At 45.4% G+C, this 25,332-nt stretch overlaps 2 protein-coding genes across 2 annotated transcripts; both read left to right on the top strand.

Moving 5' to 3' along the window:
* Positions 1-8,700: 8,700 nt before the first annotated feature.
* Positions 8,701-11,384, top strand: SRGN (serglycin). Its single transcript, XM_086616843.1, has 3 exons — positions 8,701-8,872; positions 10,709-10,856; positions 11,044-11,384. The coding sequence occupies exons 1-3, from the start codon at positions 8,794-8,796 to the stop codon at positions 11,255-11,257; spliced, it is 441 nt and encodes a 146-aa protein (XP_086472969.1). The 5' UTR covers positions 8,701-8,793; the 3' UTR covers positions 11,258-11,384.
* Positions 11,385-12,631: 1,247 nt separating this feature from the next.
* VPS26A (VPS26 retromer complex component A) lies at positions 12,632-25,162 on the top strand. Its single transcript, XM_086616351.1, has 9 exons — positions 12,632-12,653; positions 15,185-15,334; positions 17,018-17,093; positions 19,289-19,445; positions 19,944-20,108; positions 20,570-20,676; positions 21,744-21,812; positions 22,369-22,511; positions 23,396-25,162. The coding sequence occupies exons 1-9, from the start codon at positions 12,645-12,647 to the stop codon at positions 23,507-23,509; spliced, it is 990 nt and encodes a 329-aa protein (XP_086472477.1). The 5' UTR covers positions 12,632-12,644; the 3' UTR covers positions 23,510-25,162.
* The last annotated feature ends 170 nt before the right edge of the window (positions 25,163-25,332 follow it).

A 25,332-nucleotide genomic window follows, 5' to 3' on the forward strand; every position in this document is an offset into this window, starting at 1 on the left:
AAGGTCCCTGGGCTGGTTTGCTCTGTTCACCTGCTGGAAAGCTCCTCTGTTGGGAGTTTTGGTCCTGCCCCAGCACCAGCCCACACCACCCTGGCGAGGTGGATGGTTTCCTTCTCTATCTGTGTATCAGCGCAACACTCGCGCTGGGTGCGATTGCTGCTGCTCTTCTGTGTCCGGAAATACTGCAGGAGCCTGATTAAGTTTGAATCAGACAACGAGAAACAAGGCTGATCTTGTTAACATGTGGCTTTGCACATTTCAGTTTTGTTGTTGGGTGTTTTCCTTTCTCTCAGCACTGAGAGTGAAGATGAGCTTTACTCGTGTGTTTCTTTTAAAAGACTGAGCAAGTCAGTGTTACTTAGATGGCTTCTGTGGAAGCCATTATAAAATTTCATTATAAAACGCCCAGAAATAATCCTGCGAAGGAGGACTTAGGTGGGCAGCTCACAAGGCCAACCCTTCTATAGTCTTGGAGTTACGGAACTAAAGACTGTTATGTTAAAATCAAGTGCATAAATTTGTGGTGAGAAGCATTTGTCAACTTTCTTTCCTCTTCAATTGCAACATCTTTGGCTACTTTAGAGCTTGCCACAAATGACTAATGCAGATTTTAAATTTGGTTTGAAAACTGCTTTTACGTACTTCCCAGGAGCTCTGTCCAAAGCGCCTGCTAGTACTTTTTAGTTTTGCAGTTCGGCTCGTGGTTTCTAGCTCTTCCTTGTCATGGGTAGGCGTACAAACAGTCAGCGGTTTCCTGATGAAGACTATTTGCCTGGCTGCCCCTTTTCCGAAACATTTGTTTACAGCCGAAGATCTGGGTGATGTGCCAGAGAGACCATTGGGATACTGAACAGTGCGTTTTGCAAACACGTTACTTGCGTTCAGAACAGAAAACGTCTGTGGTGTCGAGCGTTTGTTTAGAGAGAAGTGACTGACAACAATGTGGTGCCTTAGTGTCACAGGCCTTAATTCAGATGGTTTTAGCAATGTTTTAAATGTTTATTGCTCGAGGTTTTGGCATTTGGTATGCACAGAATACGTAGTGTCTTTTTACGTGCTCATTGTCGCTGTAAAAGAGACTTCCTAGTTGGCATCAGACAAGGATGCAAGGATTTCACTGTTTGAGGTTTTTAATGCAATTTTCTGCTGAAACAAAGAGGAACTGGGCGAGTGGGTGAGTGAGCGAAATATTGCGATGGGCATGTGATGGCATGAGCTGGTGTTAGTCACTGAACGCCGTAAGAGGAGTACAGGCGCTTCCGTCAGAGAGCTACTCTGAGATCCACGAGTGAAATGTGTGGGGAAAAGAAGAAAAGGAATGAACAAGATGATTTCCTGTACGCTAACTTGTCTTGGAGGGGGGAGCAGGAGCAAGTGGTTCCCAGACAGGATCTCAAACTGCTCAGAGTGTTGGCCGTGAAATTCCTCCTGCTCTCCTGGAGCCCATCTCTGGGTAGCCAGTGGGTTCAGCAAACGCCAGAGAAGTTTCACAGCAGCCAGGATGCAACCAGATGGGCGCAGAATCTCCTTCCCCCAGAGAGCGAGGACTTTTTAAATAACAGAGGTAGCGACACCCTAGAAGCGATGTCTAGTACAGACAAGGAGATGAATATGGTGATGCTGGATCTGATTGCCAGCACGTGGTCTGCAGGCGAGGAGGGCACAATAAAGAACAAGTAACCTCCTGCCAGCAAAGTTTACTCTCAATACCAAATATTTATTGATGGTTTGTGTGCGGATGCCTAGCCCTGATGAGCGTCACACATTGCTATCCATCCTGCCTGTCCACATCTGGAACTTTTGGCAAATAACTCTCAAATCCTTCTTCTTTTAACTTCTCCGTGTACTTTGCTGTAACGTTTTCTTATGGCACCGAGCTGCCAGCGTTACACAGGGCTCGTGGAAAGACACACTTAGTGCTCTACACCATAAAGGCACGAGGTATTGCAAGTGCAAGGGTCTTGGGAGTCTTACCTTCCTGGCTGTCCTGTCCTGTCCTCCCCGCTGCACTCTGCTGGAAAGGTTAGACAAGCTGAATCCTGGCCCGGGCTTTGGCCTTCCCTGCTGGCTGACCCCTGTCTGAATCCTCTTCTATGCTAAAAGAGGTGAAAAAATAGAGTGATTATAGAGCCCGGCTCTTTGAAGTCAGAAAAGGCAAAAAATGCTTTTTTCCTAATTAATGGAAATTGTGTTTTCTACAGAGGCATACTCATTTTGAAATCGCCCATGCTGCCAGAGGCAGAGCAGCATCGTCGGCATCACGGGCCACTTCTGAACCTGAGGAAGGGCTGTTTGGGGTGTGCTGTTTTGTGCTGCAGCAGGATCCACCCCGAGAGCATGGAGCGGATCCTTCACAAGGGGCTCGGTGGCCTCAGGTGTGCTAGTCCTGCTGGGGAGAATCTCCTGTGGTGGGCCTGTTTTTTGTGCCTTTCCTCATTTTTCTCTTCTGTGTGTCACACTGCAAAGCAAAGGGATATTTCCCCTAAAACAAACATGCTTAAAACTAGCTAAAAATTGCCCAGCTCCTTTAGGAAATACAAAAAAACCCTATTGTCCTTTACTCTAAATGTAATTTCACCCCTTTCCCCAACAACTCATTGATGTTGACAAAACTACGACTGTAAGTCAAAGGTTGGTTAACCGGGTCCCAAACACCAGATCTGCTCCACTTTACAAATGGGATGGGAGAAGCCGATCTGGTTGATGGGGAGACCTCCACAGGAGCGTCCATGTTTCCTGTTCCTTTTCATCTTCCCAGATTCACTGATGCCCTTTCTCCCCACACACCGTGTGAAGTTTTTATGTGGCACCAGCAGTGCTTGTGCTTAGAAACAGGTTCACACTCGTGCAGGGTGGAGGTAAGGTGAGCTGCTTGGGGTGGATCTATGGGGCAAGAGCCTCGGTTTGATAAAAAGCATCTAAAAGCTGCTGAGCAGCTCACTTGGGTGAGGTTGTCCTGTGCTGGAGAAACCATCTTATGGAAAAATAGCTGTGTCCATTACCCAGGTAACAGAGATCAAACCAGCTATGTATGTGGCAACGCCAACTGGTTTGCAATGCAAAGACACTCTCAGAGAAGCAGTGGAGCAACAGGGCACCAGGCTTTGCTCTTAAAAACATCTTTGTCCCATGGTCCTTCTCTCCCTAGTTAATTCCTTGAGTTTTTAGGGGTGTTTTCCCAAAGAGCAGCTGCGTGAAGGGGGCTCCTTTCCCCCTCGCTCTGCTGTGCAGGTCCTGCTCCCAGCGAGGTCTGGGTGCTTCCGCCGCAGGGTTGGTGCTGCTCTGGGATGAAGTTTTAAAGAAGGAACGATGGCTACTGAAATTGCTTCCCTAATCAGAAACTGGAGCTTGGCTGCTGTGTCGTATCTTAACAGGTCGTAGTCCTGAATTTGCCAGACAAAACCTCCTGCTGCATCGGGCTTCAGCACTTGGAAGCAGAAAGCGTTGTCCCTCTCAGCACAAAGGAAAGCTGCTTTTTTCCTCTTGAAGGGCAGGCCCATCACTCGGCCTTTTAGCAGAGGAGAGATGGCTCATGGGGAAAGGCTGTTGGCAGCTTCCTGTCAGTCAGCAGCTGCATTCGTCTCTATGCTGATGCAGCTTTCCAGCAAAGATGTCTCCCCATGCACTCACTGACCTTCATTATGGGAAAAAAGAGTGTTGTTCTTGTGTGCAATCTAGATGGCAGCAGATGTCTGATTTCTACGTGATGCACGTGAGTGTTAATGATTTCTTATAAGTTCTGAATCTTATCTTCATGGGCCAGGTCCTGATACTGCCCGTGGTGGCACGAGGGGCAGCGGAGTGTCACGTACTGCCCTGCTGCGCATGCCGCGGTGCTCCAGGTGCACGGGTGAACACAGGGGCCGGGTGCTGAGCTCAGATGTGACCTAGGTTAAGAATTCATCTTTGCTCAGGGCTGGATTTAGAAATCTTCCCAGGTCAACACAAACCTCTCTCCCTGTATTGCTAGGTCTTTGCTATTTTGAGGCAGGGCATATTTTTGCTCTTCACTCCCCAAAGACTGGTTGGTCAAACATGAGCTGGTGACTGAAAACATCCTTAAGTCCAGCTGGGCTGACTGCCTGGGAGCAGCTTGCTGCTGAGGGGGTTTAGGGTGATTTTGGCATATTTAACAGGGCAGTTCATGGAGAACAGATTGAGAGCAGCCCTGAAGAGATGGACTTGGGGTGCTGGTGGATGAGAAGCTCAACATGAGCCGGCACCACGCGCTGGCAGCCCAGAAAGCCAACTGTATCCTGGGCTGCATCCAAAGCAGCGTGGGCAACAGATTGAGGGAGGTGATTCTGCCCCTCTGCTCTGCTCTCGTGAGACCCCACCTAGAATACTGCATTGAGCTCTGGAGTCCCCAACACAAGAAGGACATGGAGCTGCTGGAGCGGGTCCAGAGGAGGGCCATGAAGATGATCTGAGGGCTGGAGCACCTCTCCTACAAAGACAGACTGAGAGAGTTGGGGCTGTTCAGCCTGGAGAAAAGAAGCCTACAGGGAGACCTTCTAGCAGCCTTCCAGTGCCTGAAGGGGCCTACAAGAAAGCTGGAGAGGCTTTTGACAAGGGTGTGTAGTGATAGGACAAGGGGCAACGGCTTTAAACTGAAAGAGAGGAGATTTAGATTAGATCTAAGGAGGAAATTCTTCATTGTGAGGATGCTGGGGCACAGGAACAGGTTTCCCAGAGAACTTGTGGCTGCCCCATCCCTGGAAGTGTTCAAGGCCAGGTTGGATGAGGCTTTGAGCAACCTGGTGTAGTGGAAGGTGTCCTTGCCCATGGCAGGGGGTTGGAACCAAATGATCTTTAAGGTCCCTTCCAACCCAAACCATTCTGTGATCTCCGAGATGGATCAACGCGCTTGAGGAAGAACCTGTTCTGCGTTCCCAAAGGACAAGACAGGCAAAACAACGCCCCCTGTGTTCAACCCAGCTGCTGTTCAGACACACTCGCCTTCCACTTCGCTCACTGCCTGACCTCTGTTTTTCCTCAGCCGTTGCCACCGTTTTCCCTCTAACCCCTTTTCCAGCACTGCTCATAACAGATGTAGCCTTTTCTGTGCTGGCTGTTCCCCAGAGCAGTGACCTGTACAAAATATGTATTTCCACTTCCCCAGTGGAGCTAATAAAGAGCTGAGCATCGCAGGCAGGGCCCAGCACTTTGGGATACCCAGCTGCTTCAGCCAGCTGCCAGCTTTGCTGCTCTGCTGGGAAGGAGTGTTTGAGGGTGCAGGGGTCAACCTGGACCCCCTCTGAAGGCAGGACTGAGTTCCCACGGGCTGGGACAGGGGAAAACCTGACCCCTGACAGCAGAGTTATCCCACAGCAGTTAGGGTTTATCTGATTTCTGAGCAGTTCTGAGCGAGAAACTTCCTTATCGGGACCTCCTGTCTGGATGGATATCGCCTCGCCTGTGTGCCTCGCTGATAAGTGCCAGCACCATGGGTGCCTGTGCACCCGTGAGAGCCCATCCACCCAGCTGGCTGCTTGTCGGAAATACAGGCTGCAAAGCAAACCTGTGCTGCTGGGCAAGCAAAAGCAACAGAGAGAGCACCTGGCGCGCCTACGTTGGACTGCTCCTCCGGACTGACCTGCTCTGGCAGCGTTTGTCTGGGTTAGAGTCAAGGAAGGGTTGGTGTCCACCAAAAAATTGGTTGAAACACGCCCATGATGCCCCTTCGGGTTACTGAAATGGGGCTGCTGGGGTTTTTTTTTTTTGCTCTACATCCCCTGCCCTCAACAGCAGGACAGATGTCCTCATACCAGGCACTCCTGTGGTGTGGTCTCGCTTTAGTGATGTTACTAAACTACTTGTTACTCCTGAAGCTAATCAGGAGATAAAACAGCTCCAAGAGTTACAACTAAGGAGCAGTTCACCACTTTAGATTTCGAAGTGTTTATTATAGCTTAGGGGCTACTCCTAGATTTTTCAGGCACATAACGAAGAGTCCCGGGTGTCTGGTTGATGAGCCGGGCGCACGGTGCTGAGGCAGCCCCTTCCTTCTGCCTGCCCCCTGCTCCCCACATTAATGCCTTAGAAAAATGCAAAGCTCTTAATCTGCTTTGCATGTGATTTGAAAATAACGGCAGCGCTTCAGTGCCGTAGTTGTAAGAAACGCTCCAGGAGCGAGCTGCATTCTCAAATACCTGCTCCTCATTTGTTTTCTTCTTTTTATAGGCTTACTCTGTTGTGGCATTTAATCTTCCAGTCCATATACACAGGATCTATGCAAGAGAAGTATTATCCTATGAATCTTCCTCATAGTTTACGGGAGGTAGATTTGAGGTAGCTGACCTAGGTATGGTGACTGTCCTCTCCTCTGAATTTAAAATATTTGACTTAAAAAAACCCTATTTCTCCTAAACTCTGATAGTCATGCGATGGCAGGTTTCAAGGTTAGCGTTCCAATATAGTATAGCTCGTGTGCTGTTCTCTATTTAAGAAAAGAAAATGTGTGTTAACTTTCAGCAATTTGAGGCTCTAGCTCCAGATGAGATTTTTTTTATTTGTGCCGATTATTTGCATTTTATGTCCTGAGTGGTTTACAGAGAGGTAAATAATTGTACAGTGTTCCTCAGGCATCCCATGACACTCCACAAAGGGCATGCTTTACTCTTCAGAGTTGCACATCCCAGCTTACTTCAAATCTGGGTCTCCAGTACCGCTTCCACGTTCTTAGGAAGGCGGAAAGCTCTTTGTTTGCCGAGCGCAGCATTGCGCAGGCACCGGTGGAGCGCAGCAGGACAGGAGATGGGCACAGACTGAAGCTCCCCGTGGGTTTCTGGCCCCCATTATGCAGGCATAACATGAGACAGGAGAGTGGAAAATTTGCTTTGGTCTTCCCGTGGTTACCAATTGTAAAGCAATCTCACTTCCTGAGGTGCGCCGCTGACACAGAATAACAAAAACGTGTGGCAAAACTGCCAGCGCTACAAGCACCCCATCAGCTGATGGATGAGGCAGATAACTTGGCTCTGTGAGATGCCCTTCCATATACAGAGATTTTGCAACTCCCGCCTACCCCTGGCAGCTCCCCCTGCTCCTGCAGGATCCCCAGCCCGTCCCGACCATGCCGGCTGGTGGCCACCACTTTGGCCACATTTTGTGGGGCTTCCAGTGCTGGGCTGGAAAAAGCTCTGGGCTAGTGTGAAGGGTAGAAATAGCCATCAGAGGGGTGCTTAGCCCTGTGCAGGGGAGTTGTTTGCTTACGTTGGAGGGATGTGGAAGAGGTTGGCGCATGCCCGTGACCAGTGGAGAATGAGAGGTGTTACTGCAGGAACAGTTTCCGCAGCCTTCAGTGGTCGGAGGCTGATCGCCTCCCTACACGTGTTGGCCTGGCTTCCTATTGATGCTGAGCACCGCCTTAAAAAAAAAAAAGAAGAAAAAAGAGTTGGTGCTAAAAATACAAAGTAGAAAAGAGGCTGGTAGGAACAACCACTGCATGCAAGTCCTTCCGCACCTGTTTGGTTTGAGTCTCCTGTTTTTCCCCTGCCGGAAAAAAACACGTGTGTGTTGGTTCATAACAAATTGCACCGATGCCAAACGCGCAGCTCGACCCCTCGGTCCAGCGGTAAATCCCAGCCCGGAGAGGGGAGCTGCTGGAGGGGTCTCCTCTGCCACATGTGGGGTTTTGGTAGAACGCCGTGGCCCAGGGAAAGTCGCCGCTCAGCTCAGATCCCTGTCGGGGGCCTCCGTGGACTTTCCGCCGTGTAAAAATAGATTTACCACAGACAACTCGCACTGCCAGCCGCAGCATCACTGAAGGTGCTGGCAGCACGTTAGGCCCACGTGTCGGCAGCCCAGTTAATCCGACAGCTAATGGTATGACTAAGAAAAAGCCCCACCACTTAGATAACCTTATTGTACATAATTTATTCTAAAGTGAAGTCAAGCCTGATTGAATCCCGATGAAAGAGCAAGCAAAACCTATGAGCTAGCTGAAAGGCACCTGCCACGTAACTACCTGAAAAGGGCTTTCATGGCTGTCCAGACAGCTTTCTTGCAGAGCCACGTGCTGCCCAAACCCTTCACCACGCTCCCGGAGGCGCTCACATCACACGGCGATGACCTGGACGAGCAAATCCGCTGTGCCCTTTTGGAAAGGAGCCGGCACATTTCTACCAGACTATATTCTCTAAATTAATACTTTTTTTTTTTTCACTTCTGCTGTATGTAAGATTCTGCTTCCAAAAAAAAAGAAAAAAATCTCAAAGCTGTCATGAGATTCCAGAGATAATTTACTTTTGTGGAAAAAGATTGTTTCCCAGGCAGTGAAACTTGCACCGACTGCAAGCATTCAGCTCCTAACCCTCCCGGTGGACTGACACAGGCTTGAGGCAGGGAAAATTGCTGCCAGTGCCAAAACGCAGTCAACTGGAAGTCGGGGGGCACGAAGCACTGACTTTTCTTTTAAGAGGAAACAGCAAATGCTCTGGAGCCCTCTGAGCATCCAGAGGTGCTGGGCGGGATGCACACCTAGACCACAAGCTGCCGTCAGCGCACACCTTCCGTCGGGCTGGTTGGAACCAAGTTTGCTCTTCTTGGGTAAACGGAGACGAAGGCAGCAGGGCTTATTTTTGTTTTGGAATGATGAAGGCTGGGAGGCCAGAGCACTGGGCTTTTTTGTAGATGTCTCACTCCCGTCAATCAGGAAGCAGTGACGCAGGTTATGGGCTGGGTCTGAGGTTTTGGAAACCTTTTCTAAAAGTCGATCTCCTCGCCCTGTTGTATTTCTGAAGTGTGAAGCCGTGGTGAAGGCTGGTGGCGAGCGGGGGGATACCGGCCAAAATGCAGCTCCTTATCAGATGTAACGGGAGGATTTTCCTGGCTGTTTGTTTAATCCTCTTTGTGGGATACACAGCACAAGGTAAAACGGGGCGGTTGTTCTTTCGGTAATCCTCTTGCTGGGCTATGCAGTGTAGGCCAAGTAGGCAGCCTCTGAATTTTTCAAACTGACCTTGTTCTAGGGGTAATGAGCTCTACTCAGAAAACCTGTTTTGCTAACATTTTGGTTTCTGAAGGGGGAATGGTAAGAAAAGGTGCTTTTGCTAGTGAACACTTTTTCTGTGTCCATTACCCAGCCCCTATGAGAAAAAGACTTCATGAAATAAGTTGCTGTATGTGGGTATATTTTCAAGACATATATTTCAATATATATTTTTTGAACTGGCCCTTTCATTGTGGTCTGGTTACATGCTGTTATTCAGTTATGTAGTTACAAAGTATGTAACAGTTCCCATGTCATAACCACTACGGTCTACTTTCTGGGGGGCAGGAAAGGAAACCAGTTGTAAGTATGAGGAAATTAAACGGTTTATTCGGTGCGGAGAAATTGCAACACGCAGCACTAAAACAACTAAAAGGAAATGTTGATTCATGGTGACATGTACTATGTGGATTTGTTTCTTGCAAGAGAGAAGTGGTTTTGTCCCCTCTCGTGTCCCAGTGTAATTGGTCCCCAAACCAAGGCTGTGATGGTGATGGGTTTTTGTTATGTATCTACCACTCGGAGGCTGATCTTTGAGAGACTATGGCCTGCTTTTTGTGCATTGTTTATTTGCAAATTATTCAGCTGCAGTCACTTGTTTTGTTGCCACTGTTATTATTAAAAACTTTCCTAATAATACGCTAAGAGAAGAAAGTAAGTATGAAAAAGGATTACACTGTAAAAGAAGCAGGAAATTACACCCATGAGATCTTTTTTCTCTTACAGAGAAGTGTAGGAGGTAGCTGAAAGTCATTTAGCACATTATGGAAATATATAGGGCAATAGAGAAGTGTAATTACAGAAAGATAGTCCCAAGAAACCGAGAAAAAATAGATAAAGTGCCAACAGGGGGAGAATGCGCCAGGAGGCTTCATAACAAATTAACTTACGTGAAACGAAGGACAAAATTCCGCTGTTTTTATCGTTACTTGGCGATTGTTATTTTCTCCTTTTGGTATTTTTTGAAGACTCGCTTTTCAGTGACAGCCCCTATCAGGCACCTGGGGGGCGGCAGAACTGAAACTGTGGGTTTCCATAACCCCGCACTGTGTCTAGGAGACGCCCGAACTGTCTCTACTCCAGCGATGCGCTCTGAGAGCCTACGTAATCTCCAAATCTGCTCCTGCAGCAGGCGGCTCTTGGCACACCTTGAGTTTCCGGCCTCCCCACCAAAGCTCATCCCATCGAACTTGAAGGGGCTGAGCTGAGACATGCAAAGCTGAAGCAGGGGCAGCCCTGACCCTCGCTGGAGCCAACAGAGAAAGGGAAGGCAAAGGAGCCAGCTCTTCCCTGGAGTGGCTTGTCCTCCAGAGACCTTGAGATACCTCCACCAGCTTCAGGGAGAGCTGAAGGTGGCCAAGCCCGCGGGTGCCCTAGGGATATGCTGTGCCCCAAGGCAGGGATGAGCCCTGCTGTCATGTCAGTGTGAGGCGGTGGTTTCCCACAGGGTTTCAATTTCTAATTCCCATGGACTTCCTGGTGCCGTGTGCGAGATACGTCTGATGTCTCTGATAGCAGGGATGTCACTTAGAGATATCAGTAGCCATTTAAAAAAAGAGTCTGCAAGGTTAATTCACTTTTTGGCAGTTGAGCAATCTGGGCCACACAAATTACCTTCTTCCGCTCCTTTAAGCTTTACTAGGTGCTCATAAAGTTAATAGGTCCTGGTGAATAACATCCCGGTCCCGGTGAATAATGCACAGCTGATTCAATTAGGTGCTCCGGTGCAGAAGGCAAGGTACAAGAGAGTGAGGTGCCAGCCCTATGCCTGGTCTGCGAACTGCATCGAAGAGACGGGGCCCTGGTTTGACATGCCCGCTGGCGAAGCCAACAGGATCCTTCCTCCCATGGCAGACCCGTTCCTGTAAGTTCATCATGTGCTGCACATTTGTCATTAATGCTGGCACCCAAAAATGTGTGGTATTCCCTTCTTGATGGTCCTGTCATAACGTGGCTCACTCATGGGAACATGAGGCTTCAGCGTGTTCCCTTAAGAGACAGTACGCAAAACAATAAATTGGGAATAAACTAGTTGCCACTCTGCATTTCAGGATGAAGAGATACCAGGAGCTGGGTGACATATTCCCGCTCTCAGATGAGGAGTCTGGCTCCGGGTCTGACGCCAGAGTGGAAGCAGAGCCAGCCTCTGGGTCAGGGCTTGGTGACGGTGACAGCTTCTCCAAGGCAAAGCTGTCCGTCCGCCTCATGGGCCTGCCAGGCGGCAAGCTGAAGAAAAAACTAACGGAGGAGAATTTTCTCCTGTAGGGCTGGAGACATTGGCCCCCTCGTGACAGCAGCGGCCTCTCTTGCCTCCCGGTGCCTGACCTGACGTGATGGCCGTGAGGCGGTTTTAAACAACTCCAAATTAATAAAAACTCTGCCTTAAGATCTTTATCGCTGTCACTCACGAAAAATTGTAATTTGGTCTGAACTCGCTCCTTGGTTTTTGCGGGTGGGGCAGCCATCTCAGCGAAGGGGAAGAGGTTTCACGGGCCCGGCCTGATCAGTGCGGCTGTTACCGTGCCCCAGGGGTAATAAATTAAAAACCTTTCTGTGGCGGCAGCCACCCGCGCCTTAACAGAGCTCAGCTGATCTCGTACAACCCGCCCGAGCGGCTCCTGGCTCGCGTTTCCCTGAGGAGAACGAAACGCGGCCCAACCTTTGGGGACCGCGACCGTTAGTTCCTGTCAGCGATGTTCACCCCCCTCCCCGCCGTTAGGCGGCGCCCTCCCGCCGCGCCGCGCATGCGCCGTCACGGCCTCGACGCCGCCGGCCCTCGGCGGGCGCGGGGCGGGCGGCGGCGGCGGGAAGGCGGAGGAAGCGGGGCGGGGGGGGGCGGTCACGTGCTGCGGGGGGCAGGGGGGCGTGGTCCGGCGGGCTGTAAGGTCACATGACAGGGGCGCGGGCCGGGGCGGCTGGTGCTGGTGTCGGTGTGGCGCGGGGCGGGAGTCGGCCGCGGAGGCGCACGCACCATGGTGAGTGGCGGCGGGGCGGCCGCTGCCGCGCCGTTACGCGGGCTGGTACCGCGCCGTTACCCGCCGGCTGCGGCTCCCCCGCCTCCTGAGGCGGCGGCCTGGCCTGGATCGGGCTGTGCCTCCCTTCCTCCCTCCTTTCCTTCCTTCCCTCCCTTCCTTCCTCCCCACCTGTGGCTCCGAGGGCCGCCCCGCCGGGCGCGAGTTGTCCTCCAGTACCGCCGGCGGTACCCCTCTTCGCGCCCCGCCCGCCCGGCCGCCCTCTCCCCGGCCTGCGTCACGCGGCCGCGCCGCTTCCCGCAGCTCCCCTCGCCCTGAGCGCCGGCCGGGCCCGGCGGCGGCCGCCCCACACCGCGGGGGGGGGGGGGGTGTTCGCCCCGCGGAGGGAGGTGGCCGCGGCCGCTGCGCGACGGGCTCGGGGGAGAGCTGGCGAGCCAGCACTGGGGCGAGGTGGCGAGATGCGAAGGTTTGGGATGTTTTCGGCGTAATTCACGGAGGGTCGGGGTGTTCCCTTGCTGCTCCTCTGCGCGCATCTGCCCTCGCCAATACGAAGTTTTAGTCGTGAAACGGCTTCCGTTTTTCCCACGTAGCTGCTGTCGGAGAGGCTTTGGGAAAAGTGCACCTGATAGTCCTGGAAACATCAGTAGATCTTTCAGCAGTCCCGTAAGGCAGCGCTTAAAATGACAGCGGTTGGTGATAATCTTTCAGAGCCGGTGAAACAGCGGCCACGTTGTGCTTAGCCGGCTTGGCCCGGGCAAAGTGCTTGGTGTGCTGTGATGTATAGATTTCGAAAAATACGTGTTTTAAAGAATCTGCCGCAGCAGTGCGCTTTGGGTTTCTGAAGTGTGTGGATTCTTTAACATGTCTCTGCCTCTGTTGGACGTGCAAAAGCTTTTTAGGGCTCCGAGTGAAGCTGAGGCTGGAGTTTCTGCACCGCTTATCAGCTGCTGGGAGCTCTGCAAGTCTTTAGTACACTGACATCAGTCTGTGTTCAGCCCTGATGTAGCAAAATCTTCAGCATTTGTCTTTTCCATGAAAACAAGAATATAGCCTAGCGTTTGGCCAGCTTCTGAAAACTTTAGTTCTCTGTCTTAATTTTCTTGAGCTGTCACATAGTAAGATATATGATGGCTTCTTAAAATACTTCTTGTTTCGCATAGTTTCCCCACAGCAGTATCTTCAATAGCAACTAGAGGAGATACCAGCTGTTGATTTCCTTATTCCCTATGTTCTTGTCCCCTCTGGATGACATCATAGCTAATCTGTAAGGGGTACAGCTGAAATATTCATATGCAGTGTCCTGAGAAGTGAGATATTACCAGTGTTCTGGCTGAGTTTTAAGTGATGGTACAGCTACATAATTCGGAAGGCACTGTGAGACCATCTTCTGTAATGTTTGCCTGCAGGTAACGTGCTTCCTTGTTTGCCTGGGAGGAAAATAGTGTGAGACTCATCTGGAGATGCACATCTGGAAAACGAATGCAGAATTTCTGAGGAAAAAAATATGCTTACGCCCAAAATTAATCTGTGTAACAGTTTACAATAGTCTAAAGATTTGGAATTCTTGTTGAAACTTTGCTCTTTCTCTCTTTTCCTTCCCCAGGAGCCAAAAATCTAGAATGGCTCTAGTGTGCAGTCATTTAAAAAAAAGTAGTTTTATTTCTTGTTTCAGCAATTAATGTCATTATGTGCTTGACAGAGACTTGGAAGACCATTCAGTCTTAATTTGACCACCTTGTTGGTCATCTGCTTCTGCTTTCCTTTGAGAAAGGATAACTAGGTTTCAGTTAGTTATAGGCATCTTTGTGGATTGAAGTAGAGCTACTTGCTATCTGAACAAGTACAGAGTCAGTTTAGTATTTGTGAATCACTGTTGTACGGCTCAAAATTGCACCATGCTTTTGCTTGACTTTTTGGGGTAAGCAAAAAGTCACTCAATGTTCCTACTGCTAGGCAGCAGCAATCAGAGCAAACTTTCTTCTAGACTTTTTATTATTAACGCTACCTTTCAAATTTCAAGTCCCAAGAAGGTCTTGAAATATGTTCTTACTCAATTTTCGAGATTAAACTGGTGAAGTGAGAATGACTGTTTCGTGTATACTGAATTCATCTAGTTGAAGTGGGTGCTCTCATTGTAGAACATAGTGTAATGCCTCCAAAAAACCCCAGAATCACACAGAATTAGTGAAGCCTTGTCTGCTTTAGTATATCAAAGCAGATTAGTGCCTAGTTCTTAGGAGAAAATGTGGTGTTTTGTTCTAATCTTGCTGAGTTTCCCATAGAGTCGTTAACGTGTAAGAAATGTTTGTGCAAGGTCAAAGGGTGGTCTGTCCTCGTTCCTTGTGTTTGGTGCTAGTCAAAAGTGCGTGCCTAGGGAATGCTGTTGTAAGGCGAGGGCAAACATTCATTGCTCGTAGTGGATTGGTGCCTGGAGCAGTATTATGGGTAAACTTGGCAACATCCACTCTTTCTGATGGCAGAGTCGTGTAGCTCACGTAGATTGAAGAACCGCTGCCTCTTGAACTTGCTAGTGCTCTCTTCACTTGCTGAAAGAACCATGGGGCGTAGGAGGAGGCAGCAAATAAGGAGTCCCTGTTCCCCTTTGCCAACCCGGGGGATGCTTTAGGCCTTGTATTGTATTCCCTGTTGTTGTTTCTTTTCACTCTAATCTATTATTCCTCTTACTTCTAATCGTCCTTGTTACTGCTGTTTATGCAGTGAGTTGTAGTGTGCATAAAGCAATTTTGGCGTAATATCTGAAATCCTAAGCCAGATGGAATAAATTTGTTACCAAGATTTTTGTTTTTGAAGTGTGGTTTAAAAATGCTTAATTTTTTTGAAGTGAAATTAGTGATGAGAAACTTTGCAGTGACAGAAATCAAAGTTGTCAAAGTTGTATTTGCAACAGTAACATTTAACTATTTGTTAGTAGTTTAGTGTAGCAGTAATAATAATGGTAATTACACTGTGTACTTTTTTATAAACGTCATATTTTGTAAGAGCTGTCACTGCTTGTTACTAACTTGATTTCAATTATTTGTTAGATAAACAGCGGTCTTTTGTTGTCGCTGTTTCTTGGGTCTCTAATTCGTAATGGCTTTGTAACTTCACGGAAGCACAAATGTTTTTCCCCAATCCATAGTGTACAGCTGCAAGTAAATACCACATTTAAAATGAAGTGTCCACTGTATAGTAACTTATCCAATTCTTGTCATTCCAGAGTTTTCTTGGAGGCTTTTTCGGTCCTGTTTGTGAGATTGATGTTATTCTTAATGATGCTGAAACACGAAAAACAGCAGAAATCAAAACAGAAGATGGTAAAGTGGAAAAGCATTTTCTCTTCTATGATGGAGAATCTGTTTCGGGAAAGGTAAACTTTTTTTTAAAAATGGCTATTAGTTACTGTACTGATTCTGACATGCAAATGCAGATAGAAAGGTAAATGAAGAACTTATATAAGTAAGAGATGCAATTTCAGCTTGTGTTGGTATTTGAAGAGGAAATAGTGTTTTCCTATATATGAGCTTTTTAATCATTGTCTTGGAGGCAACTGATAAAACTGAACGTTTTGAATAGTAGCTGTGTATTTGTTTCCGGTCGTCTTCTATTTATGAATAAGCTTTTTGTGCAACTACGTGCAATCCTATTGTTGCTGCTGACAAGAAAACCATTCCAAATTGGATCCCTCTGCTTCCCCTTGAACTCCAAAATCTACAACGCCACATGTGTAACAGTAGGTTTTGGCTGGCGCAGCCATACCCCAAAGCTAAGCCTTACATTTCGTGCTCTGAAGTGATTTCTGGAATTGCATCAGAGGAGCAACATCTGAAGTTCAGCTGACTGCTGAGCCGATAAGACTTTCTTGTTAGAAAAAAGAAACAAAGTTGAGATTGCCAGAGGGATTTCTCTACTTTCAGTATCGGACCTAGGAACTCCCTGCCGTTACTCTCGTTTTACTGGAGCCGATCTCATTCTCTGCATGTTTCCTACAAAAAACTCGAGCTGAGTATTGGGTTCTGAGATCGACTTCTGAATACCTCCTTCGATCTTGACTGACCTACTTTCACTCGGCATCTTCCTGCACTTAAGATATGTTTCCATGCGAAGATCTTGGTTCTCTAGAAAGATCCTTTGAGGGATGTGAAACTGTCACAAGATGGGCCTCAAACTCAGGAAACTGGGGGAACTAGCTTTTGCATGTTCACTGGTCTGAGCAGTTCTCACTTGTATCAGCAATGCCTGATTGGTGCCTGATGAGTTTTGGCTAACACAATCACAATGGGATGAGGAGGTCTAGAAAAGCAGTAATTTATTGGACAACTTCCCTCTACTTCTCTCCTCCTTTTCACCACAAAGATTATTCGAGTGGTTTACTTCCTGCTCAGATATCGACGATGTACCGGATTTTAAGGTCATCACTACCTTGTGAGAAAACATGGTATATGCTTAATATTTACATGCTTCCATAGAAAGTAACCTTGTGGAATCTTTTCTTGTGATGTGAGGTCTATCTGTGTGCATCAAATTCACAAATGAAGATCTCAATAGTAGGTTTCAGTCTCTGTTGTTTTTCATTGACTTCTCTAACACCAATACTTAACTATCTGCTGAGGAAGAGACTTGAGTTCACCTAACTTGGAAGGAATGCATGTCGTGGCACTTCTTTTTTGGACTTCCAAATGTGACTGTCAGAAGATGCTTTGAAGCTCTCTGCCTTCAGAGGTGGCAAGAGGGTCATGACTGGCTTATGTGAACTCTGCTTAAGCTCTGGCTTGGATTCTTAATTTTAGGACTTGAAAGTTTCAAGCTTAGTTACTAAATTCAGTTTTGTGGATGATTAGATTTTTCTTAGATGCTTTAATGTTGCCTTGGTAATGCTTAATTTCATAATCAGCTGTTTGGTTTAGTTCTCTTTAAGCTCAGGTAGTGTTATTGAGAAGAGGTCTCAGTTTTCATGGGCATTTAGTAATATGTTTTCCTTTTTACTGAGATCATGTATTAGAGTGAAAGTGTTGAAAAAATCTAACTGTTCTTCTTTATTTTGCCTTGGTAGGTGAACGTCTCCTTCAAGCAGCATGGGAAGAGACTAGAGCACCAAGGAATTAGAATTGAATTTGTAGGACAAATCGGTGAGTTTAAGCTATAAAGGGGATGTTAGGTGCACATGATTTATGGAGCTTGACCATTGTGACTGTCAGCAGTTTGGCTTAAACATTGCAACCTGATCAGGTTAGTGGGTGACAAGTGCCAAAGGAGGATTATATCCTCCTCAATTTAATGCAAGTGATGTACTAATTTGTGCCAGTCAGAAAGTCATTGGGAGGGAAGATACGTACATGCAAGGGAGAACTGGGATGGTGAGTATTCTTTCTGTCTCTGACTGATTAAAAGTTTGATTAAGATTTCTGAAAACTAAATTTATGGTCTTTAATTCTGACTTTGGAAGAGAAGAAACATAGAAAAATTCTTTGGTGGTTGGTTTTCTAAAACCTGGTTTTATACTGTTAACATAAGCCAGTATTGATGCTTCAGAGGTTCTCTGTGCTTTTTAGCAAGATGTTATGGCATTGACATTAAAAATTTTCTTACGACTGTATCTAAGTCTGCTTAGACTTGAACTATGAAGAATCTGGATCACATCTAACTTCTTACCAGTCGAGGTAATCTCCCTGCACCTTTAGGCTGATGCTAAAATTCCTTCCCCCTCTGTTAGAGGGCTGTTTGCATGATTGTCCCCCTTGGAAGCAGTTCTTCAAGTTTCAGCCTCAAACAATTGATTTCGATTGGAATTTCATAAATTCTCTGTTTCTGATCAGTCAGTAGGCCCCAGTACCCTGTGTGTGAACGGTTATGTAGCAGATATAACTGAGTTCTGATGCCTGCTGCTTTATGCTTTGAAGTTTTGATCAGTGGGGCAGTAAAAGCAAACTTTCAGAATAAAGCAGCAGTGTGATGGGAATGAGGCATTCAGAGGCAGGGAAAAATAGAGCTTACGTGTGTCAGCTTCATTTAGTCTGTTGTCTTCTAATAGCTGTACAGGCTGTTCTTCATCTACTCTGCTATATAAGTTTTATTATCTAAACGACTTTAATTTGATTTAGTCTTTCTTGAATTTTGTGTTTCTGGGGCTTTCTGTTGTGGTATTGTTTAGAAGTCCTCAGAGTTATGCAGAAGTGGTTTAAGCTGCTGCTTTTTGTACTTGTCCATGTTTTCTTGCATCCTTTCCAGTTTCAGTATAGTAATACAAACAGCATCCCAGTAGTGTGATCTGTCTCCGCACTACTTGGAGACTAGCTTCAGCTGAATGTCAGAAGACATATTTTAAACCAACTCTTCAGAGTACAACTTTTCTGACTGGCCCAAAAAGTATTGGGAATGCAACAGTGAATAAGCGTTGTATTATATAAATGCTTGTTGTAGCAAACAAAGTACACCTTAGATAATTTGTCATATTAGAAAATAAGCAGTTACTAGTTAGTGGCAGTTTCTATCAAATTGGTAATGATAAACGTGGAGTTGGTGTGTTTAGTTTGTTTTTTCTCTTCTGAAAAGCTTCAGTCTGTGAAACCAACTACTGCTAATGTTTTAGCTTATATTTTCAGTTGTGAATTGTTCAGAAGCTTGTTTTTATATACTAAAGTGTTTGCATTTTTTATGGTAATGTTAATTTTTTCTAACTTCGTAAGTTTTTATCTTGGTGAGGATTGCATGACATAGATCTCGTGATGAATAATAGTGACACTGGTCTGGGGATAGGAGATGCTGTTGTTGTGAAAGTGTGTCTATGCTTATGTATTAAGAACTTGTTTCCAAATTACGGACTTAGACCAGTGGTCATAGTAAGCCATTTGATTGTAGCTAGTAGTAATAATAAAACATTCGATAGGTGTTGTTAATCTGCAGGAGACCAGTTGGGATCAGTGACCTGTCCTAAATGAGCCAGTCTTCATGTTGCTTAGATTTTTGTCCCCTCAGCAAAAAGTGCTGGAAGCCAAAATCAGGCAATGGTAGTTACAGAGAATGCAAGACAAGAAGTACTTATTAAAGCTAGCTAAACTGTCATTAAAAAAAGATGGCATGCTAGTGAAGCTTGAAATATGTGTTCTGTTCATTGCAGTTAGCTCTTTAGGAGTGCTTACTGTAGATTACTGAAACTGAAGATAACTTTGAAAAACTGGATAAAACATTTGGTGAAATACATGTAGCCTAAATCACATTAATTGCTTATATTGTCCTCTCCCACCTGCTCCTGCCAAATTAGATATAGTTTTGTTTGCTAAAAATAAACACTGAAACATATTTTCCTTCACTTCCTCAACTTTAGAACTCTTCAATGACAAAAGCAATACCCATGAATTTGTAAACTTAGTTAAAGAACTGGCCTTACCTGGAGAACTGACTCAAAGCAGAAGCTATGACTTTGAATTCATGCAGGTTGAGAAGCCATACGAATCCTACATTGGTGCCAACGTCAGGCTGAGGTTTGTAACTGTTAAGCCTTCTCTCCCTTCCTCTCCTGTGGCAAATTCATAATTTAGCTATTACGTTGCCCCTTCTCCCCTCTTTCTCCTTTTGGATTTCAAATTAGACGTATAACAGTGAGTAGCTAGTGTGCCCTGATTGGAGTTGTTGAGATGGTGTTGTAATGTAGCCTTTTCTGCTTTATTTGGAATTGCTCAGTGTTGTTTGTAGAGATAAAATTCTTTCAGTTCAGTCAAGTGAAGACAATTCATGTCTCTCCTTTGAAAACAACAAAAAAACACCCACCACAAAAAACCAAAACACCGCAACCAAACGAAACACCCTCACATTTCTACCTGTAAGTGTTTTGTCTTGTACTTTGGTGTCTTGCTCTTTTTCTGCCTAGTCTTAAGAGAATGTACTGATGTCTTTCAAAGAACATCTGTACTTCAGAACATAGGGACTTTCATTTACAAGATTCTGAATAATTACGGCTAACTTCGTGGCTTTCTTCCTAGGTATTTTCTAAAAGTGACAATAGTGAGACGGCTGTCAGACTTGGTGAAAGAATACGATCTGATTGTTCACCAACTTGCTACGTACCCAGATGTAAACAACTCCATTAAAATGGAAGTAGGCATTGAAGACTGTCTTCATATAGAGTTTGAATACAATAAGTCAAAGTAAGTGTCACTTAGAACAAAACGTACTGAACTAAGTATCTCGGGATAAAAAGGTAGAGTATGTAATATTTGATGAACAACCTGGCATCTGGAGACTTAAAATGTAAAGCAACGTTTTCAATGATTATTGTTTTGAGCTGTTTGGTTAATTACACTATGGCCTTTTTTGAGGAATACTTGTCTGTTCTGCCTTCAGTACTAGGAAGGTCACTAGCAAATATTTAAGACTTGATTTCTGCATTTATGCTTTTTCAATATAGCTATAGTACTTCCTTTACTAATATTGCAATGATGGAAAGGTGCTAATTGCACTGGTCTGGCTGAGATGCTTAGCTCACTGGGGAAGTAAGCTCTAAGTAGTTAACAGGCAGATAAGGTAACTACCTATATGGCTTGTATTCAAGAAAGTGTAAAAGTTGTGTTTATTCTTTAGTGAAAACCCCCATTCTGTTCTCTTACAGGTATCACTTAAAGGATGTGATTGTTGGAAAAATTTATTTCCTCTTAGTGAGAATAAAAATTCAGCACATGGAGTTGCAGCTGATCAAAAAAGAGATTACTGGAATTGGTAAGAGAAACAAAGTCCAAAAGAAATGACAGCTTGTATCCCAGTTGAGCCTTATGCAGACCTGGAGAGTGAAGTCAATACTTGCAGCTTTGGCTAAACCAGTGCTCCATGTGCTTGTTTCTCACTGGTGTTTGACTGCCATTTGCATTTTGTGCTTTGATAGTCATACTTAGTAGTCAAGATCGTCAGTCTGTAGCATTATTCTGGGCTTGTGACTGTTGGGCTAGCTTCATAAATGTGAACCATTGTAAATGGAACTTGGTCATAAATATGCAGCAGCTTAATCAACCTTGATAGATAATGAAGAAGAGAAAAGGTGTAAAATGCATCCTGAAGACGCCCTTGCCTCTGCAGAGGTTAGCTGGTAAAGTGGGCTTGGTAAAGATTAGCATGAATCTCTCATGATCTAGAAACATGTCGTTTTCAGTCAGCCTAAAACTGATAAAATGGAAATATCAAGAGGCTTTGAAGCAGAGACAGCTTGATTATTGAAAATCAGGCTTGTACACCCTGAAACCAGGAGGGCAGTAAGAGGCTGTGGCTCATGACTTCATTCCCCAGTGTCTGGGGCCCTAGTGAGCTGATCACATGGAGAATGAGAAAGCCTCCGTAGCAATAGAGGATGGGCAGAAAGCTCTACTTTATTGTTGGCTCTTCCAGCTAGGTTAGGTGCTCTTGTTTCTTCATCTGAGGCTCTGGAGAAAGGTGGTTCTTGTGATAACCCTTCAAGTTTCCAGTCTGATCATGACCTAGTAATATCAGTCGTTAGCACTGCCCACCAAATGGAACTGTTTCACACGTCCTGCCCTGTGTGCTTGTCTCTTATTTAAAGCCTGCGTACTCAGGGCTCCTTTGAAGCTCTGGCTACTGCCTCTTTTGTGACAGCATGGGGAGGAGAGAGCAAGAAATAGGTGCTCTGCGTGGGAGAGGGTTTTGCTCGCTTTAGCAAGGCAAAAAAAGCAGGGTTGTGTAATTTAGATGCTGCAGAGTAGAAATTGCTGTGATAAAGCTTTGTAAACATTTAAAACTGAAGTGTGTGCGCTCTCAGCGAAACCTTGTTTTGCCAGGACCCAGTACCACAACGGAGACTGAAACCATCGCAAAGTATGAGATAATGGATGGTGCACCAGTTAAAGGTAAATAACAGTGCCTGTTTCAAAGGGTAAGCATTTTGAGTTTAAAACTGTATTTAAAAAAAAAAATCTGGAAGAGAAGAGATGACTTGCACAAATTTTTCTTAGAGAAACAACACTTCACAGGTTGCTGAGATGATAGTGGATTTTCCTATTCAAAGCAGATGTTTTTCTTGACTTGGGGCATTTAACTTGGGATCCTAGTAATTCTTACCCTTGTTTACTATTGGAAATTCTATGACTGATCTTTTTATTGTTTTGGTTCAAACGTGACTCCGTGGTGTAGACCAGGTCTAGAAAGTTCAAGATACTCATCCTTTTGTCTCGCCTGACTACGATGCTTCCACTGAGAAAATGTTCCCACTTTTGATTTCATACTTACCTCTGTGCTCAGTGTTATGTTTGTGATGTTTTTTGCTATGTGTTTTTTTTTTTTTTTCGTTAACCAAGGAAGGGGCACAGACAGTGTTTGGGAAACTGCCTTGATTTTGCATGTCTTCTGAAACTGGATTAATGACATCCAGTTTTAAGGAACTAATTGAAACTTTCTTTTTTTAAGGTGAATCAATTCCTATAAGACTGTTCTTAGCAGGCTATGACCCAACTCCAACTATGAGGGATGTGAACAAAAAGTTTTCAGTGAGGTACTTCTTAAATCTCGTGCTTGTGGATGAAGAAGACAGACGGTACTTCAAACAGCAGGTATGGTCTATAGGAATCTCGTTGCATTATCTGGCCTGTTGTACATGCTACTTTGAACTTTCAGCACATTAGAAGCCACCTGTGCTTCATGTGTGGCATAAGCACTTCTGCTGGTGAGTGTGTTGGAGCTCTATAGAAAATGTTAGCTTGCAAAAAGGAGCCAAGGGGGATGATGGATACTATTTCAGCAAGGATAGGATGCTCAGTGCTATAGAACCACCTTGCACTGTGAATATCCAGACAAAACACTTTGTGGGTAAAATGAGCTACAGGTGCATTGATTTGCTTGCTTGCTTAAACTACTGCAGATAAATTTCCCTTCCCAGCATTACCCCGGGTTCAAAATTGTAATAAAGGGCTAAGACTTTTGACTGAGAATGTGACAAAAGTTGAGGTCTTTCTGAGGAACAGAATAGTGAAAGGGTCACTGGAATGAAGCTATGTGGATTAGATCAGAATCTTCCTTTTAAAGAACACACAAGGCAGTATAATTAGGTATGGAAAACAAAAGGTAACTGGAGCATACAGTGGCTATGATGGGCTTTGGATTTTGAGAAAGGGAAGAAAAACATCTATTTGTAACTATCAAAGTTGGGAGTAGGATTATTAAGGAAGACGGTACTGCTCAAGATTGATAAAGGTCAGTGTTCAGGCATGAACTAAATATGTAAACTTAATGGTGTTGTCTTTCTGTTACTTTCCATATGTACTGTAGTGTTCTGTAAGTAATGGGGATGCAGAGTTTTTTGGGGTTTTGGGTGGGGATTTTTGGTTGTTTTTTTTTTTCTTTCCAAAACGTTTTTACCTACCAGGAACTTAAGATACTTGATGCTGCTGGCTTAGTGGTAAATGGTGGTTTCAAAAGTGTTTGCTTCCTCAAATAGGAAATAATTCTATGGAGGAAAGCTCCTGAGAAGCTGAGGAAACAACGAACAAACTTTCACCAGCGATTTGAATCTCCAGAATCACTAGCATCTGCTGAGCAACCTGAAATGTGAACTGGTATAAGGTGAAAAACTTTGCGATGCTTCAGCAGGTTAAAGATGGCAGCAGCCTGTGGGAAAAGAAGGCCAAAATTACCATCACAACTGTCTTCCTTCGTCTTGCAGTGCTGCTTTTACCATACTACTAAAACATTCTTCAGTTAAACATTCAAGTATGTATATACATTTAAAATAAAGTGCTTTCTCAAACACTGGAACTTTCTTAAGCTACTATTTTATACTGCACATTTACTTTTGTTTGATAATATTATATGCACTTGGATATGCAAAAGCTTAAATCTAGTTATTTCCATGCATGGTAGGCTGGTATATGTTGATTTTTGCTGATCACCTGTACCATGTAGACTAAAGCATTTCCCATCTCTCCTGTTGTTCATTGCATGTTTCTTTCCAATGTTGCTTATTTGCATTTTTTTGTTGTTGTTTCAAAACTACAGTAAGACACAATTGACTAAATCACACTAAAAATCGAGGTTCATGGTGAATTTGTCCTGAGACTTCTAATTACTATGTTAGACAGGGTTTAACTGCAACTGCATGTGTATGCACTATGACTATGATAACTGTGGAGCCTTCAGACACCTTATCAAGGTTTCTAAAGCTTTGAATCTCTCAGTAGCAAAGAATGTTAGGAAGCATCTTTGCTGTCCCTTCTCCAATTCTTTCTCTCCCATACTTTTCTGAGCCTTTCGTGTGAGTCCCTCCTGACATTTGGAGGTTCGTTGCCCAGTAACTAGTGACTGTAGGGATGTTGTCATGATTTGACCCTCAGGTGGTGAGTGGGTCAAGTATTTGAACGTTAATTATCTCTTATTGATGAAATAAATACTGGTAACATTGATTATTTTGCAAATACATGGAACTATGTGTTTTCTCCTGGCTTCATGCTTCCACTGTCTTAACAGTCTGCCTCTCCTGTCAAGACAGTGAGGAGAAAAAATGTCCTTAAAGGACATCCTCCTCCTAGTCCATCTGGACCTGTTAGGAGGGCAAACAAGCTTTTTGTGGTCTTCTGGAAAGGTATTTTGAAGCCAGGCAAGCCTTAAAACTGTTAGAAGTTTGTCTGGCACAGCAGATCGTTTGTCCTAATCATCTCATACGCATTTAGCGTTGGAAGAAATAGCTTAAAGGAGTTTAGCCTTCATCTGTCCCCAACTGAGCACGTCGTCTGTTACGAGACGTGTGGCTTGGGCACGAACGGAGCCTGCTGGGCAGAAGGCTACTTGCGCTTGTAGTTCACTTGGCCTTTAAACCAGGAACTCGTAACTCCGGTGCAAGTGTCATTGGTAACCTTACTTTATGAGTAAGTGAATAATCGAATTATATTTCTGTAAGAACTGTTTTATTGCTGCGGCACTTTGATAAAGCAGACAGAGACTCTGCGTACTTTACGCTAGGATACTTCTAACGCGGATATCTTTGAATGAGAGCGAATTTAACTCCCTCATGTAAGTGCCTGTTCAGAAGTTTAAAGAGTAACGTGAAAAGCCAAATATTTCCATGGTCACTTGCATGTTGTAATCTGGAAATGACTCTGAAGAGAGGTTTTGAAAACTCGATTGTACTTAACCAGCCTCAAATTGTGCAACCATGTATAATAAACGGGGAACACGCCGAGCTGCTCTTTGAATTATTAAAACAGCTGTATTCTCACTAACATCTGGGTCGTCTTTGTTGATGGGCTCAGCCCTGGGGCGGAGGGGCCGGGCCGGGGCGGGGCCGCCGCCGTGCTGGGGGTTCTGCGCATGCGCGGGCGGTCGCCGCGCGATGACGCGCGAGCCCCGCGCCGCGGCCGCTGCCGCCCTTCGCTGCCGATG

Source organism: Tauraco erythrolophus, chromosome 9 (genome assembly GCF_009769465.1).
Source record: "Tauraco erythrolophus isolate bTauEry1 chromosome 9, bTauEry1.pri, whole genome shotgun sequence".
Lineage (NCBI taxonomy): Eukaryota > Metazoa > Chordata > Aves > Musophagiformes > Musophagidae > Tauraco > Tauraco erythrolophus.

Coding starts and splice junctions, on each gene's coding strand:
- VPS26A (XM_086616351.1), top strand. Junction 20,677..21,743: donor AAAAGAGATTACTGGAATTG/GTAAGAGAAACA, acceptor TTGTTTTGCCAG/GACCCAGTACCACAACGGAG. Junction 21,813..22,368: donor GGATGGTGCACCAGTTAAAG/GTAAATAACAGT, acceptor TCTTTTTTTAAG/GTGAATCAATTCCTATAAGA.
- SRGN (XM_086616843.1), top strand. CDS start 8,794: ATGCAGCTCCTTATCAGATGTAACGGGAGGATTTTCCTGGCTGTTTGT. Junction 8,873..10,708: donor TGTGGGATACACAGCACAAG/GTAAAACGGGGC, acceptor TGATTCAATTAG/GTGCTCCGGTGCAGAAGGCA. Junction 10,857..11,043: donor CCCATGGCAGACCCGTTCCT/GTAAGTTCATCA, acceptor TCTGCATTTCAG/GATGAAGAGATACCAGGAGC.